Below are 18,034 nucleotides of genomic sequence, written 5' to 3'. Positions count from 1 at the left end.
TACAGTGGACTGTTTCAATTTTTGTTTCTCTGACATTTACAATGTTCACTCACTTCACTTAAGACAAAAATGTTTTGTTTTTTTTTTTTTTCAAAAAAAACCCCTGATATTTTCATTTATAGTGGCTTTTATTTTGAAATATAAAACAGTATTAAAATCAATTCAGTTTCTTGGTCACTCTTCTTAAAATTACCATTTAATATAAGAAGGTGTACGGAAACAATTTTTGGAATTTGTTTACATGGTGCATATAATACTACTTCACCTGATTCTGCAGAGCACTAATGCCGAAGTGCATTCATCCTTTGGTTTTTTCCTAGAATGGTGGTTTTGGGGAGTAGTCAATGCCTTTTTATAAATGCCTTTTATAATAAACCTTCTTCTACCCAAAAGCATTGGGTTTGTTTTTTGTTTGTTTTAGGGGTTTTGTTTCTTTTTTTTTGTTTGTTTTCTTAGCATAGTACTGAATCATGTCAAATGCAGAAAGTAACAAACCCATTTTTTAGGGTTTAGAGGACTAGGTCGTAGTCACAAGATCATGTTAGGAACAAACAGAAGTTACCACCTCCAGATATGTGTACCCTAATCCTCAGTGAAAGCTGCTCTCCCTCTTTCTGCTCTGTAGAGGGAAATGGGAAGAAAAAGGAGGAGGAAGGGTGAAAGGGGAATGTCCCCTATGGATGGGAGCAACCTGGCAGACTGAGTCAGCCATTTTGCCAAGGAACCTGTTTGATGAAAACTTCAGTGAGGATTTAGACTAGATTGTCTGCCTTCAGCTTGAAACGGATAGGCAGTTATCCCAGTCTAGAAAGTATTCGGCTCTGACAATGGCATCTCATCTTTCTGGTTTTCCCCATTTTTGCTCATCCATATGTTCAGTTTGAGTCTTTTTCTCTCCTTTCACTGTCTTTGGGCAGCAAATGAAGGACATGGCCCATGAAATCAAGAGAGCTGCTTCACTCTTCATAAGGTGTTGAACTTCAGATGCTTTGCCCTTCCATCTCTGCTTACTCACCATTTGGGAGACACTGACTTCCAGGTGTGGCCCTCAACTATTTTTTGTTATGTTTGGGTTTCTTGTTAACTCTGAAAACCCAAAATACAAGACGCGTTTTCCTAGAAGAAAATTGATTGTAAACCTTACCTGCTGACTATCAGGGAGAATTAAAGATAGGCATGATAACCTGATATTTCATCTATAAATGTGAAGTATTTTGGTTTTTTTTTTTAATATTCTGAATATGATTGAAGTGATGTTTTGGATAGTGGGAACTATCCGCTTATTACAGTGTTTTGTCTTGCACATTCATTGTGTATGTGCAGACTTGTGTGTGGTTGAGCTGCCAGCTGTTAAAACCATGTGACAGATGAAAATCACCTGATTTCAGCTATAAATATCTTCAGCAGACTTCAAGCACTTTATCTTTAATTTTCTTCACTGGGTGTTTGAGACGGACTAGATTTTAATTTTGCCTTTAAAAAGTTCAGACAAAACTTTTTATTAATTTCCAAGAAAATGTTGACTTGTTTATTTAGAAATATGCAATCCTTGTGATATTTTCTTTAAAACGCTGTTGCTCCTCTGTGCTGTTGCAGCTTGAAGTTTCTTGAGTAGTTTTTGTGTCAGGATGCTGCCTCTTTACTCTGAAAATGTGCTCAGATGTGGCTAAGTTCTAAGGCTCATTTTGCATGTACTCAGTGGAGACTATTTTTAGTGTCCAAAAGCCCCAAAGTTTCTGTGCCACAGATCATGCCTACTCCCTCATAGGAACTTCTTTGAAGTTGCATCTTAGCTAAAAGCAGGGACTAACACTTGCAGCTGACTGGACAGAGAATCATACCTGCATAAAAGCAAAGACAGAAATGCAGAGACTGATCAAAGATCCCTCTGACCCACTGCAGAGACTTCACAAACGTAAAGCTCTGTTGCTATTCAAAAACTTGCTGGCATTCAAGGACAAGTGCTATTTCCTTTTTGTAGGAAATTCCATTAAGTAAAGGGACTACGAATTTGGCTTTTAAAGTAAGTGCTTGCTTTTGGCATGAAGAGAGTTTTCTAAGTTTACCGATTTTGGGGCATTTTCCATCTCTGTTTTTCCTTTCTTCTTTTTTTAATTTTATATACATAATCTGGTGAGTATTTTAAACACACATTCCTTCCTGTGATCACAGAAGATCATGAAAGAATACATGTCTAGCAAAATGAAGGCTTGATGCATCAAAACATATCAAACAGCAAATGTTACCTTTTTCATGACTTCTAAAAAATAAGGAAGATATTTTAGTTTGTCTTGAAAATTATCTGTTGTTGCTATTAATGTGTCCAGTGCTTAACTAGATCTTGCATTAATTTATAATTAATTTAAATCAGGATGGTTTAGTTTATGGATATGACATTATTCCTCTAGCCCTAGTAGCAATCATAAGCAAGTGGTAAACAGTTTTATTTCTGGTCCACCGAAGGAACTGTCTGGTTGGATTAGAATGCATTACTTGATTCAGGACCCAGATCAAAAAATGAAATTGATTGAATTCAGGACAAAAAGGTGGATATGCATCTGCAGTTGTAGTTCTTCAAAAGAATATGCTAGTATTGTTTTAATGTTAAAACTGATTTCACTTTAAAAAAAAATCAGCAAATAATACTGTCTGCAGGGGTCCTATTCTTAAATGTGAACAGAGTTAAAAAACTCACAGGGATAATAAATAGGAGGAGTTAAGGGCTAGAGAGAAGTACCATTTACAGTATTCCAGTTTCAACTCCTATTTCTTGAACACTTTCCAGAACTAGAGAATCGCAGCCAGCATTGTAATATTTTGCTTCTGACAGGGTTTTCTTAATTCTTCCAAAGCCTCATGGAGCCATAAATGACAGAAACAATAAGGCTTTTGTTTGTGCACTGCATGTTGTGGCTGGGAATGTATTACATTGTATGAAAAAACAGTTTTGTTTTCTCACAGGACAGTTATAATTGATGCTGGAAAACTGCATAGTCCAAGTTGTTGGAAATTACTTTGTAGAAAAGAGCCATTTAATTAACACTTTCAAAATATTTGCTCCTATACACATGCACATACACGCTATCTGCCTGTCCCTGTCTTTTGAATATCATGCTGGGAGGAGGAGGGTGGCAAATATACCAGGCAGTCTTGGCAAATCATGGTCCACAGCATCATTTATATTGTGTAATATTTTCCATAGTTCTAGCAATGTCTTTTGTTTCTGGATTATAGATATAAATGAATGTGAAAGCAGCCCGTGTGTCAATGGTGCCTGCAGGAACAATCTTGGATTTTTCAGTTGTGAATGTTCACCGGGCAGCAAGTTGGACTCTACAGGACTGATATGTATTGGTGGGTATTTCCTCCTGTTATTTTCCCTTTTTCTTACTAACTTGAAAAACAATGATCATATTAATTAATTAAGGAAGAAAAGAATGATAGCAGACAATATGTCTAGTTGTGTTGGTAAGACCAGACAAACCAGTAGTAATTTGATTGCTTCCATGGGAGCAGGAACAGACTGAGAGAAATGTAATTCATAAGGATGTCCAAAGTATGGTGGTGAATTGCAGGTATTGACTGGGTGGAGAGAGTGGGGATGTCATCTTATTAGTAGGAGTCTTGTCCTTTGCGAGAATGAGAATATGAGGATATGAGTAAAGCTATAAGTAATTAGTTTGGAAGTTGAGAACTGGTAAAGCAAAAATGCCCGCTCTGTTCTTCAGCCACTTTTAAATCTGAGACAAGAAAGCAAGTAAAACTGGAGGAACATCTACTCAAATAGTGATAGGAAAGCACATGGCTTCTAGGGTTCAGGATATTCTTCATGAACTGTAGAGTGACTTTCCTATCTATATGGGAATGTTAATGGCTTTTGCATTATAGCACAATCTCATACTATACCTCTTTTGCAGGAAGCTGGTAAAGGTAAGACAGATCTGAGTTTGTCAAGATCCCTGCCCCTGGAGCAGACACATGAGTATTGTCTTGGGTTTACATATATATATACACACACAAAAAAAATATATATGTATCTAAAAAGGAATAATGTTAGCATCCTTTGAGGATTCTGTTACATTGAAAAAAAGCAGAGTACTCCACAGATTTTACTGGAGCTAGCACCAACAGTTGTCTGCAAGATGTCACCAGCATTATCTTTGGAAATCATTCATTAATGTTTTTTTTTCTTGCCTTTCCAAGAAAAAGGATTTGAGACATCTGTACTTCTTAGGTGATCACAGACTGTCATTGTTTCATCTTATTTGTGTAACATAATTAAAGTCATCGTAGGATATGTGGAATAAATTGGATTGGAGTATTAATAATAACTGGATGATGCTAATTTTAAATGTTCCTTTTATTTTAAGATGGATTTGTCTGGGGTTGTTGGTTCAACTTTCTTGCCTTGCCAAGATTTTAAGATAGGAAATTAAATGCAAAAACTCAAGTTTCCATTTAATGATGGAGTCTGTTTGTGCCTTAATATGTTTTTAAGTGAATGTTACTTCTGTGCCTAAGATTTTTTTTTTACATTTCCTTGTAGCATCACTGGCCAGTAAAGTTTAGTATTGGTTTTTTTCTTTGTTATATTGTGCTAATTTCTTGATTTGACCACAGTAACCTATGCTTTTTAGTATTGCAATCCTGCTGTATTCTCACATCCAAAGTTCAAGTTCACTAGGGGCCTAATTACAACAATGTTCTGGATTTACTTTGCAAATGTTTTCCGCTGGAATGTTTACAGCCTGAGGTCCCATTTGGCCTGAATATTAGTGATAAGTAACATAAATGTAAACAAACAAAAAAAATATCTTGCAGTCAGATAAGAAGTTAATAGTAGCCACCTATATACTGTGAGCCTAATCATTAATTTTTCACATTGACGAAAATCATCTCAGGAAGAGTTTTCTGTAGTACAGGTGAAAATATGTTAGGACAGAACGGTCAGAAGTACAGCTAATGCAAGACATACAGATCTATACTGTTAGAGCAGCGTTTTATGTTTTTCTACCTTGGCAAAATTTCCATTGGAATTGGTAGTGATGAGAGGAGGGAAGACTGGATTATTGAAAAGTACGTAAGGGTTTGGAAGTTACAGGTAGTTCACTGTGTGAAAAACTTGCAAATGCTCTTGTCAAAATGTATGCCATATAAAATCTCTACAGTAGAGCAAGTTGGTTTTTCCCTTTACCACTGCAGTGAAAAACTTGTATATTGAAAGTGTTTGCCCTCATTTTTTAGCGGATTGCTCCTGTAAAGCATTCCTGTAGCATCAAATATGCAAAGTGTATGCCAAAAAACAGAAAGGTATGGCTAAAATAGTGTTGTGGATTGGGAATGTATTGTATTCTTCACAAGAATGATCAAAGTAAGGTAATGTCAGATTCAGACCCCTCTCTAGTTTTTCTTTAATTTCAAATTTTCTCTCATGTCAGAACCAGAATCAGTCCTATATTATAACAGTTTTTCTTTCTTTCTTTCATGACGATGGTTATAGTTATTGAACTTAAAAATGGCACATAATTTTTATGTACAAGCACATTGCAACAATGTTAGAATAAGAAAGGATTCACATAACATCACTGTTAATTTTATTTTCACAATTTATTGCTCCAATGTGTTTGTTGCTACTTACTTGCTCTTATTGCTGATTTGCACTGTCTGGTGGGCTCAGATCATGTATGGCAACTAGACTGATCTTACATGGAGAAGCTGTATGTCTGATGCATGTTTTTTACTCAGTTTGTGGGCAGAAGACTTCAGTCTCTCAGTTCCTCTGGTTCCTTTGCTCAGTCTGCTTAGCCTCAAGGGTGAAGAACGAGGTTGCTTGAGCCATTTGCATTCATATTACCTGTAGAAATTGAGGATAGCCATGTAAGCCATTTGTTTCTTTCTGTGAGCTTTCCTGGGTAGAGAGAAAATGACTTGCTCAAATTACAGTCAGAATTCAAGTCACATTTGCACTCAAATTTAAGCTCAAACCTCCAGCAAATGAGGGTTGTTAGTTCAGCAGTTACAATAAAAGCATTCAGCAAAAATGTTGACATATTTTGCATTTATTTTGCTTGCACACTGACAGTGTTGCAATATTGAGGCTGGAAAAAGGAATTGTTTTTGAAATACATCTGTTGGTGGTACAAGTGTTGCACTGCTATTTTGGGAATTGCTCATACAGTGGGGATACAGCCATTTGTGCTTTTTTGAAATACACAATATATGCTTTTTATGCATGTTTTATTCAAGATTTGTGGAATTCATACAGTGCACAATAAGTAGGCTGCCATCTGCCTGTAGTATGCATATATTCTTCTTCAAGTCAGAATCAAAGACATGCAAGCAACAGAAAGAATGCTTTGATGCTGGATAATAACTTCTTCACCAAAGCAAAAGTCACAGTGACTGCCCATTGTAGATTTTGTCTGGACATGAGAGATTATGTAAAATAAAGGAAATTAACTCAGAGCCTGAAAGAGATAAGACAAGCCAACGTTGGCAGGATTACGTAGATGCAGATGGTGTGAGGAAAGTCACCTGCTAATTTGTATAGTTTAAATCACGTTTGAGATATTAGTTTGATTTTTCCGTCCTGTGAAGTTGGCTACTAAAAATAAATAATATGGAGCTCAAGAAACTTCTAGTGAATAAAGGAATGGAAGCATTTACATTTTGATCACATAAAGCAGAAACATCAACATATGAGCAGCAAGCTGGATGTGGCATAAAAGAGCAGCTAAAGAATGTATATCCCCTCTCCCCTTGTTGGCCCCTGAATATGGGACATATGATGCCCATCCCATGACTTGGTAAAATCCAACCCAGCTAATGACTGTCCAGGTTTCATCTTTGGTCTTGTTAGGTTAACCCAAGCCTGTTAGCTAAAGGCTGATCCCGGAGTGGAAAAGATGCCTTTTCCTACACCCCTCATTGGTTTGTGCACTTGTTTAAGTGTGGTGTTCTGCCCCACATGTTTGAGACCAACATTAACCTAAACAATAAAACTATTTTACACTTAACTGGTAATGAAGTATGTTGCCCAGTTTCTAGGGCTGATTCCAGTCACATTTCTGGGCCTTTTTTTTCCCTGTTACTTTAGGCAAAGAAGGGTTACGCTCTCTGAGGTGTACATAATTTTAGAACATGACAATTTTGTAGAAAAGTTGAAGTTGTTTGAAAAAAATACACTGGAATTGTTCCATCTTAAGCACATTGTTCCTAAACATGAGGAATTAGTAATACTGATCAACAGCACCTAATAGATGGTTTGGCTTTTGGTATATATAATATACATAAATCTTAAAGCCAAATCCTATTCCTCTTTCAGTAGTCATCTCATTAAATTCATCTGGGCCGCTTGTTTCGCTTTGAACTCTGAGAATGCACATGCATTTAAACTCTACCCAGGCTGACCTCCCAGTCTGGGTTAGGTCTTTACAGACTGCTTTTGCTATCTGATAACAAAGGCTGTTGTCTGTTTCAAGAAACTTCATACCATTTGAGTCTACCATTGTAAAGGTACTGAGCAAAGGTGCTGTACGTACACTTTTGATGTATGTAACTGATTTATGATCTAACTCATAGTTTAAAAAATACCTTGGGCACTGAAAACATAGATCTTAAGACTTGAAGATCTGGGTATCTAAAAGAATTTCAGAGGATTTCAGGCAGCAGAGACAACACTTGTGGTTGAAAATCTCCCCACTGCTCAGTAGCTATCTAGCCTGGGCAGCAGTCAGAAGGCACTGCCTGAAGTGGCTGGGCACTTACTGGAATGGGTTTGTCCTGGGCTAGTCTGGGAATCCAATTTGTGATTCAGGAGCTGGGTGTGCTGAGGCTGAGCCCTCAGGAGCAGAGAGTGGAATATAAGCTAACAGGCACGTTCAAAGCATAGATAATGCACCAGCAGAACCAGACCCCTAAAAGCATATAGCACACTTCTATCCCCCACATTTTTATCTTTTTTTCCTTCCTGACAACATTGAATGTTCACCAAGTGAGAGAGTGGCAAGAGCACCTGGATTTCATAACCCCATAGTTCAAGCAGTCAGCTGGAAGGGGGAGCCCTGGGTTGTGATCTCTGCATTTGTTTTAACTTATGTATTTTAGACTGATCAATCACTGGTTAAACACATAAATAAACCCACTGTGGTATATGCAAGACCTCTGCTAGCTGTGGGACCTGGACTATAAAATGCCTGAAGTATGTGCTCTTGCTCACTTTTAATGGTAGTGCTATACTTTTCCACCACTTCTAAACTAAAATGTGTAAAAAATTACTCTGATAGAAGGTTTTCTTTTAAAAGAGAGCCTGCGCTGCTCCTTTGGTACTCTGTCTACTGGTGGCATGAACATGGCATGCCAGCTGTTTTTGCTGTGACAATTCCGTATTGTTTTCTATTCTGCTGCAGATAGCCTGAAGGGGACTTGCTGGCTTAACATCCAAGACAGTCGCTGTGAAGTCAACATCAATGGTGCTACACTGAAATCTGAATGCTGTGCTACCTTAGGAGCAGCCTGGGGTAGCCCTTGTGAGCGATGTGAATTAGGTATGCTCTCATATCCTGCATCTTTTGAGGGAAGAGAGGAAGTACCACTAGATAGATTATCATCATATTCTGTATAGAAAACAACACAAAAAACCCCATGAAATTAAGTTTCTTATTTAGCATTGCTTGTAATCACCACCACCAGAGATCATTCTAATAACTTTGAAGTTACTGGGAAATAACGTGTGGATAAATCTTTTAATAATTACATATGTTTCATCTCCACAGGGACTGTGCATTGGGGTAGGAAAGTAAGAACTACAATAATAAAGTGAAATATCTGGTAAAAGTCTTGAGGCCTTTTTATGTTGTGGACTGTTAACACTTCTTCCAGCTGTTTTGAAACATGTAGTTTATGTACAATTATTGATTGCAGAATAGTACTACTATTAGATTACAGGGCTAGATCTAGAAGTTGGAAGCAGGGATTCCAACTGTATGCACTAGTTTGTGGAAAAAATACTGTGCCGCATTCTCCCCATAAGGTTTGAATAATGCCACTTGCAGCTGAACCAGTGTAAGGACATTTTAGCCTTTCATTTTTAATTAGAACAAAAACTGTGGGGACATGTATCCCATCTAACAGGCATAGTGCAAACAACATCCAGCAGAGCTCTTAACTGTGCAGTGCATCATCAAGCAAAGATACTACTTTGGACTCCAAGAAGCAGCATGGTCACATTAGACTGCTAAAACTAATCAAAAACTAATCAATCTAGAGAGCTAATTAGCTCAGACTGGGTACACTTGGCCATCTGATTTCGTATTCTCTGATCGGTTAAATTTCAGCAAGCTTTCATATCACCACATCATGCTACATTTTACATGCATATCCTAAAATAATGTCATTGCTTAGATCCTTTAGTAAGCTGCAGTGGAAAAAAAACCTTTAGTGATAACTGGCATCACTAAAGCTTTAAATCTTCAGGCAAGTTTACAGGAAATTTATCTTTCAGCTATATCTGAATGCAGAGATTGATGTGATTAGATGCTGAGCATTCTGGTCTCCATTAAGGAAAACACATGAGAAAGTAATTGTCTAAGATTTAATTTCCTCAACTATTGACTTATTTTAAGTAATATGTATGAGTCAGTACTTTTCTTGATTGAGACTAGAGCACTCACCACCTTTTACAGTCAAATTATTAGAGAATTCTGAAGATAGATATATTTTTAAATTATTTACTCCTATATTTCTGTCATTCTAAAGCAGTGATATATCTTTCTGGCTTGATTCCAGACACAGCTTGCTCAAGAGGATTTGCCAGAGTGAAGGGTGTTACCTGTGAAGGTAAAGTTTTTGCTTCTTACTCAATATATCACTTTTTTTTTCCTTTGATATGGGATAAAAGGGGATTTATTATTTGGTTGTTTTTGTCACGCATAATCATACTGACCTAAAATGAATGCCTTCACAAACAGTTACTGAGTGTTGGGAAGTGTTACGTTACACTGTTTGCTGGAGGATATCAAAATGATACAAAGAGAATAAAACTTCTCCTTCAAAATACATCTAATCCCTTTAGTTTTTCCTTTCTCTCAGCCATATCCATCATCTTGTCTTAGAGAAGAGAATGTGTCGCCTTAGTGCCCTATGACTTGAAGATCTTGCAAGAGTCCCTTGAGACTGAGCCAGATGCTTGTTCAGAGCAGTGTTCAGACCATAATACAATATGGATGAAAGCCTCTCACTTTCTTTAGTGCAGTTTAAATTCTCAATAAAGCTGTAGCTGTCTCGTTTGAGTTAGCATACAACTCAACTCTTTGTTTTCCCAACAGATGTAAATGAGTGTGATGTCTTCCCGGGGGTTTGTCCCAACGGGCGGTGCATTAACAGCAGAGGCTCATTTCGCTGCGAGTGCCCTGAAGGACTGACACTGGATGGAACAGGGCGAGTGTGTTTAGGTAAGAGTACACTCAACTCTGCCAGCTTTTTAGCTGTGACCAATGGTTGTCCAAAATTATTCTCAAAGCGGTGTAAAAGGATATCTGGTTTGTTTCTGAATTCCTCTGAAAGCAGATTGTTAGGTGTACATTTTAGTTTATGCCTGCTTAGATATCAAATGCCTGTGCCAGTTCAGGGAAGAGCTGTTAATCCCCTGGGTGGGAAGTATGAATGTTTGTGTCAAGACTTGTTTTTCCCCACAGTGCAATCAACAGGTTTTGCTAGAGTGCTGCCCTTACTGTGACTCCTGCTCATGAACAGAAATGCCTGACTCACTGGGAGCTAGATCGATAAGCAGTCAGACAGTTGGTCAGACAGCAGCTTATAGTGCAGCGTGAACGATGCTCTCCTCTATTGATGTCTAGCAGTTTTGTGAAACTCAGATACTACTGTGTAGCATGAATATGTTGGTGCAAATCGGTCTGTCTGAGAGTAGTAAAAATTAGTGTAGATAAAAAGACGTCATCTGTGTTGTACAGATTAGTATCTTCTACCTCCAAAACATGATGTCTGTGACGACGTAAGTTTCTCTAGGAAAGACTACAGATATAAAAAATACTGAACCCCTGTGTAAGTTCAGGAAAACAGAAGTATCCTGTAGCAAGTGTAGTTAGGGTTATTAATCTGCATCGTTAAAAAGCAATGGTCAGAGATGAAAAAGTTCAAGTCAGGGTACTGGATATTTAGAATAGATGGATTCCGTGTTAATTTTTCTTAAGGATAGAATAGAATCCATGTTCATTTTTCTTACCAGTTGCAAGGATTGTAAAAATATGATTACTGACAATATCGATTTCTTTTAAGAAAACAGTGCAGCAGAACAAAAAAAAATTCAGTCCTTGCTTCTTGTCAAGGATTTTCCTACTCTAACCTTTATTTCTTTTATTTCAGCAGTGTTCTCTTTCCTCAAGCAAACTCAAATTTAAGGAAACACTTTTGCTTTAATTGCAGTATGCCTTACCAATAGCTGATACAAACAGTTACCAGGTTGTGGGTTTTTTTAACGTGAGTGTAATTCTAGAGATACATATTAAAGTAAGAATAATTTTGGAGTGAAGCAGATGTGTACAATCCATATAAATGTCTCAGAAAGAAGAAAAAATTCAAAACCAAGTCTGCTGGGATGCACATCTCCGTTGTGTTTGTGCATATCATATGCATTTTTGCATGTTAGGTTTTAATTTATATTCCACCCCCTAAGCCCCCCAAAAAATAATAATTCTGTTGCCAGTCACTGGCATCTGTAGTCATCAACCCTGTATTATTTCTCCATGAAAAATTTGATAAGGACAGGTGTAAATTCAGTTGTGGTTGATAGATACAATTGAAAAGTTGGAACAAAGAAGCCATTTTCAAGCAAGACACAGGATTCCTTTACCCTCAAAGCCACGTTCCCTTTTCTCATTTTAATTTAAAAAATGACCTTTTATATGACAAGATAGTGCCTTCTCCTATGCTACACAAGCACTGTGCATTATGTCATGTATTTCTGAAATATGGCTGTTTCCTCAGGATCCACTACAGTGATTTTAGTGCAAACAAATATTTATTAGCACTATGTTTGTTGAATCTCTGTAAATGAAAATAAATATGATCTTGATGTGCAGTAGTTTACAGGAAACCATGAGTATACTTTGAACAATTTCCATTTCTTATACTTGCTTTTAAATTGTTTAAATTCATATGTGTTTAGGCTAAATTTGTGTTATAAATCTGCATAACTTTGAAGGGCTTGTATGGAAAACAGTTCAGCAGTTCACCTGTGTTATCTTTAGATCTTGCATCTTCTCCAAAGCTTTTTGCACTAAGTATTTAAGAGTTCTGTTAGCTTCCAGTCCAGTATATCATTTGAAACATTAATGATTATATTTATCCTGAAAATACAGCTAGACCTCTAGTCCATTTCAGTCATGTCAGGAGGCTCTAAGAATATGTCCAGAAGTTATTTCACTGGACACGGTATGTCCTTGTGATCTTCCTTACACACTGAAAATAACTCTTTTCTTTGAGAGCATTAAGCTACCAATACATTTCTGTGTAGTATTACAGACATCATCTCTAGCACTGCTGTAACTGATACTCTCCATTTTCTGTTATTGGTATTATTTGCAAGATTTTTGGAATTTGGGCATAGTTCTCCTATGTTGTAAAAATTGGCAGGTAGAGACTTAACAACCCATATCTTTATACCAATTTTATATTTTAACAAATACTAAATTTTTTTCCAAAAATTTTAAACTATTTTTCTTTACTAAAATACACATAGCTGGAAAGTGTGAAATGTACTGATGCTTTCAGATGGCTTATTGTGTTTTTTATACTGTACGTGAGATGTAGCAGTGCTGATTTTTCCTGTGTACAGTGTGTGGTACTTTTCCTGACAGTTAGGTATGGAAGTACAGATTTTGCCTGCACACTTGGTTGATCTATATTTTGGTTGACCTGCTTTTCTGCAAATGGGACTCTTGAGTATAAGAATTTTTTCCGGAAACCACATTGTTTTCCTCTACTAATTGGTGTTAAAGTAAACACCAAGTAGGTTTTTTTCTGTATTCCTTGTATTATTAAATTAATTTAATCATATAAACATAGGTAGGAATGATTTTTCTTACCATGAATGCAGGTCAGTTTGTAAGTGAGAATACCTGATACAGTAAATAAATACACACCTCTGTCCTATCACATACATGTAGAAAGCTAAAAAGCACAGTCATGTCAGAGTAATGGTATATGTTGGTATTGGGAGCCAATAAAAGCAATGCTTGTACTTTTATGTGGTACAAAAGAGATCCAGAAATTTAACTATAGTGCAATATTAGCAACTTCAAATGGCTGAACATTGTGCAGAAGTGTAGTCTTCCACAGGAATTGCAGGAGTCTCCCAGAAACTGAGCCTCACATGTACTCATGCCTCAGAAACAGGTGCTTCTAAAAACCAGAAAACTTTAGCAAAGGGTAAAATGCCTATTTGTTGTTGTAAAATGAGCAGATATTCGCATGGAGCAATGCTACCTGAAATGGGATGAAGATGAGTGCATTCAGTCTGTGCCTGGCAAGTTTCGTATGGATGCCTGCTGCTGTGCTGTGGGGGCTGCCTGGGGCTCCGACTGTGAGGAGTGTCCTAAGCCTGGCACCAAGGAATATGAGGCTCTGTGCCCCAGAGGTCCTGGCTTTTCCAACAGGGGAGATATTCTAACTGGCAGGCCATTTTATAAAGGTAAGGGTTCCTTCTTGGATCTAAAAATTAATTATAGATACATCTGAGTGAATATTCTAAGAATTTGTGTCTATGCTTGTTATGTACTTGAGATGAGAGACATTATAAAGATGTTTGCCTGAAAGAGCTGTCCTTACAGGTGGGAAACTCTCTGTTTGCATGGTGCTGAAAAGGGTTACAGGAGCCTAAAAGGAAAAGCTGCAAAGTTTGGATTTGGTATGGATTAAAAGGAAATTACTACGACAGGACTGAAGCTTTAAATGATAAGAATATCAGAAATTATGCACCTTTTTTAAGGTGGTGATTTTCAGAGAGTGAACTGAGATGAAGTTCCATAAAGTCAGGGAGTTAAGGCATAAATGCAAAGTATTACTAAAACTTGGCCAGGGTTCTCTGAAAGAGAGACTGAAGAAGGGTGGGTGCTTTCTATAGTTTGCAGAATTAATAAGTGATTAAAAGGGAAGTGTATCTGTTACATTAAAATTACGAGGGCAAAGAAAATGAGGAGCTGCAGTGAAAAAGAAGGAAAGAAGAGGCTTTTGTCCAGTTCTCACTAGCTTCACCTCCTGTAGAGGAAAAACAAAACTGAAGAGGCTGGAAAAATGATGGGAAAGCAGATCTGAGATATTTTAGGTGACTGAGATCTGAGAAGAAAATCTGTAAAGTTCTGTGTGCAGAAGCTGAGGTGATCCCAGAGTGTTTCAGTATTGTATTTATTTTTAAAAGGATGTATTCTGAAGCATTTGTCTTGAAATATTTGAGTTGCTTGAGGAAACTTTAACAGATTGGACCTCTGCTTCACCATAAATAAGCTCTGATTTTCAGGAGTTACTATTTTCAGACAAAGGTCTGACTGTTCAGTGGTGTTTTATTAAATAATTAAGGAATTTAATAGCAATAATATAATTTTTGTTAAAATTTATTTAATTAGAAATAATAATTTAATTATTTAATAATAATAAAATATTGTCCACACCAAGATTTTTGTAAGGTTTTGCTTCTTGTTTCTGCTTTTGTATGTGGACCACACTTTTCTTCCATGCACCCTAATACATGGAGATAGAAGTTGGCTTCATCAGAAATGATTCTTGGCTAAGGACATTCATCAAGCAAATTATATCACAGAGCGTAAGAAAAGCTTATTCAAGGTTGTAAATGCTGTTGGGAGTGTGTGCATATGAGAGAGGCTAACACATGAAAAACCTTTGTTTGTCCTATGCAAGCTCCTTTAACAGCCTGTGTTATCCAGCTGTCCAGCAAAACACATTTAGAAGAGGTGAAACATTTCATCTGATATTCTGCAAAAGGAAAATTAGCCTTTTCTAAACTGAGGTCCAATATCACTCTGGCAACCTCAGTTTAATTAAAAAAAAACAAAAAAAAGATCAACAAGGTAATAGTAACATCTTTTACAAGCTGTCTCAGGAACACCATGAATATTGATTTTACTGGAAAGCAAAATAGAGCACAATGCACATATTGGCATCATTGGCAAAAGGGTCTCAAGCCTTGGAATTTCACTGAATTTGGTATATTGCTGAATAACATAAACTTTTAGTTACTGATTTGGATATTGAAAGGCAAAGAAAGCACAAACAATTCAACAGGTAAGGAAACATGTTTTCTCCCCTACCCCCAGGCTGAGCTTCAGCCCAGCATCTTTCCTCCACCCTTGCTAGTGTCCAGCCCCCCTAGTCCCATGGATGAGGCAGTTGGCAGCATGGGCCTTGGAGACACTGACGGGTTCTCTTTTTCACCCCATGTTGCATAGTCTTTTCTTTCGTTGCTCCTTCCTTCTTACTGATTTCCTGTGCCCTGGCATGGCTCATCCATGGGACAGAGGCCCTCAGGGGTGTACCTGCTCCAGCATGGGTTGTCCACAGCCTAGGCTCCTTCAGGATATCCCAGCCCCAGTGTGCTGGTCATGGCTCCTCAGGGGTCTCCGTGCCCAAGCAGGGGTTGCATGTGGGTCACAATCCCTCAGAGGTCTCTTTGTCCCAGCATACATACTCCATGGGCCGCAGTCCCTCAGGGATGTCCCTGCCCTGCCGTGGGCCTCCCACAGCTGCAGTCCCGCTGGGGCATCCCTGCCCTGGTGTGGATCCTTCACAGGCTGCGATCCCTCAGGCGTGTCTCTGCCCTGACATAGGTCCTTCAGGGGTGGAGTCCCTCAGACATGGAGTTCTGCTTTCCAAGAGTGCATCTCCAGTGACGTCTCTAACACTGTCCCCTCCTGCTTGACTCCTCCATTTCATTTTTCCATTCTCCTAACCTGTGAAGAGGAGGACATCCCTCCAGTCCCCTGCAATTCAAACCTCGCCTTTTATGCCCAATACAATTGGAAAGAAGGAATAGGAAATTCCCATTCATTTTGTGTATATTTGTGCGTAAGAATGCTCTTTTGTTTTTATTTTATAGATATCAATGAATGTAAAGTGTTCCCTGGTATGTGCATGAATGGTAAATGCAGAAACACAATTGGAAGTTTCAAATGTAGATGTAACAGTGGGTTTACTTTAGATATGGAGGAAAGAAACTGTACAGGTAAGTCTTGCATTTTCCCCAGTTTTCCTAGAATTATAGAATCGTTCAGGTTGAAAGGGACCTCAGAAGACCATCTGCTTCAAGGTTTTGTGGGAAAGGGAGCCTAGATGAGATTATCTAGCACCCTGTCCACCTTGGAAACATCCAGTGATGGGGACTCTACCATGTTCCTGAGGCATTTTAAAGGAACTTGCACTTTTGCATAGCTTGGTAATTTGGAAACTTAAGGTAATTCATTTACTTCAGTTTCTAAGAGCTTAATCTTTGGACAGAATGGCCAACTGCCTTAAGTTTCCCTTTCAAAAAGTGATTCTTTAATAAATGTAGCATTTTTCTTGTACACATACATTAGGAATTTTTTTTAATCCTAAGATTTAAAAGTGTTAAAGATGCTCAGGTCTATCATGCTCTATCAGTACAACCTGAAAAGCATCACCAGCAAAGCCAAATTCAACATTTTAACACACAGTTTAACTTTATTTACGTTCCTTACTCTCTGGTCATGGTATTACCAAGTGAACTTAGAGACTTCACTGCAAATTAATTTAGATTTGATAGCCAGACACATACATACAGAGGCACCTCTGCAATTCTGACATCAGGGCAATGTTAACTCAATAAGAGACGTGCATTTAATTTAAAAGTTTAATATGTTGTTATTCACTGTCTGGAAAAACTGAAACAGAAGATAAGTGTGATAGTTTTCTGGTTATGAGAACCTGGATGCCTGCTTTGTGGGTGGTTCTGTGCTGAAAGTGAAGGAGGTTTTGTTATACCACACAGGCATCTATGAGTGAGTCTGAGTAATATGAAGTGTGGGTGGTAAGGCACATTAACTGAGGTTGGTCTGGATGTTAATGTTGCCTTAACTGGTGATTTCCTTGTTTTTATAGTGATTACACTGATGAGAAATCCATTTAACTAACTTTATTTCTAAACTAACAAGAATAGGTCAGAAAACTTCTCACTACAAAAGCTTTTTTTGCTTCTGTTTTCCATTGAAAGTTTGTTCTGATGAAAATGTTCCACTGAGCAGCTGTAGAGAACCAGGTTTTATTAAACAGAAGACTTTTTGTTTTAAGTTAGCAACAAAATGTTTTATAAAGCCTGCAGGAGCCCAGGTACTCTGTAACATCCGAGGCCCACCACATGGGTTACTATCTGACACCTCCACACATCTGTATGTGAGGACTGAATTATCTTCACCCAGCAGAAACCTGGCCACGGGGAGTGACACAGAGGCAAAAGAGACTCTTGCATGTGGTGAAAAAAAGAACTGTTTTAAATCTTTAGCAGTTTCTTTAGTAAAGCTTATACTTGCCTAGTTTTCCTCGACCACTTGAGTGCCCAGCTTACCAATTTGCTGCAAACATGTTGATGCTCTTCTCTGATTCCTTGCTTACTGGAGTGCTCGGATGACAGAATCAATCCTACACCCTGTTTGGACTAATGTTTTCATTGTTTCCAATATTCTGTTATTTTTATTCCCCGTAAAGACTTCATGGTTTCTTAATATGTAAAAAGTAATGACACAGTAATGAATGAAGCTGAAGGTAGAGGGTGTAGTGGAGAACATGAAACAAAGGCATTGAACCCTAGTTTACCCAAAAAAAAACTGGATGGCCAGTAGAGTAAGGAAGAGAGAAGTCCAGAAAGATATGAGGAGACAGCAAAAATCAGGCTATCCTGTTCTTTCTAGTCCTCTCCTTCAACACTGTCCCTTTTTGTTGGATCATATCCATATTAAAAATTCCTCTTTAGTTTCCTGCCTCACTACTAGTG

The 18,034-nt window shown here is 37.8% G+C and overlaps 1 protein-coding gene across 1 annotated transcript in view; it reads left to right on the top strand.

The window, feature by feature from the left end:
- FBN2 (fibrillin 2) overlaps positions 1–18,034 on the top strand; it is a 185,643-nt gene that overhangs the window by 102,278 nt on the left and 65,331 nt on the right. The window contains exons 20-25 of the mRNA XM_075078460.1: positions 3,235–3,354; positions 8,409–8,546; positions 9,787–9,837; positions 10,326–10,451; positions 13,481–13,708; positions 16,127–16,252. Of these exons, the coding sequence (XP_074934561.1) occupies positions 3,235–3,354; positions 8,409–8,546; positions 9,787–9,837; positions 10,326–10,451; positions 13,481–13,708; positions 16,127–16,252 (789 nt within the window). The remainder of the gene's footprint in view (positions 1–3,234; positions 3,355–8,408; positions 8,547–9,786; positions 9,838–10,325; positions 10,452–13,480; positions 13,709–16,126; positions 16,253–18,034) is intronic.

This window comes from Phalacrocorax aristotelis, chromosome Z (genome assembly GCF_949628215.1).
Source record: "Phalacrocorax aristotelis chromosome Z, bGulAri2.1, whole genome shotgun sequence".
In the NCBI taxonomy this organism is placed as follows: domain Eukaryota; kingdom Metazoa; phylum Chordata; class Aves; order Suliformes; family Phalacrocoracidae; genus Phalacrocorax; species Phalacrocorax aristotelis.
The sequence above is the reverse complement of the archived record's forward strand: the minus strand, read 5'-3'. Positions and strand labels throughout refer to the sequence as shown.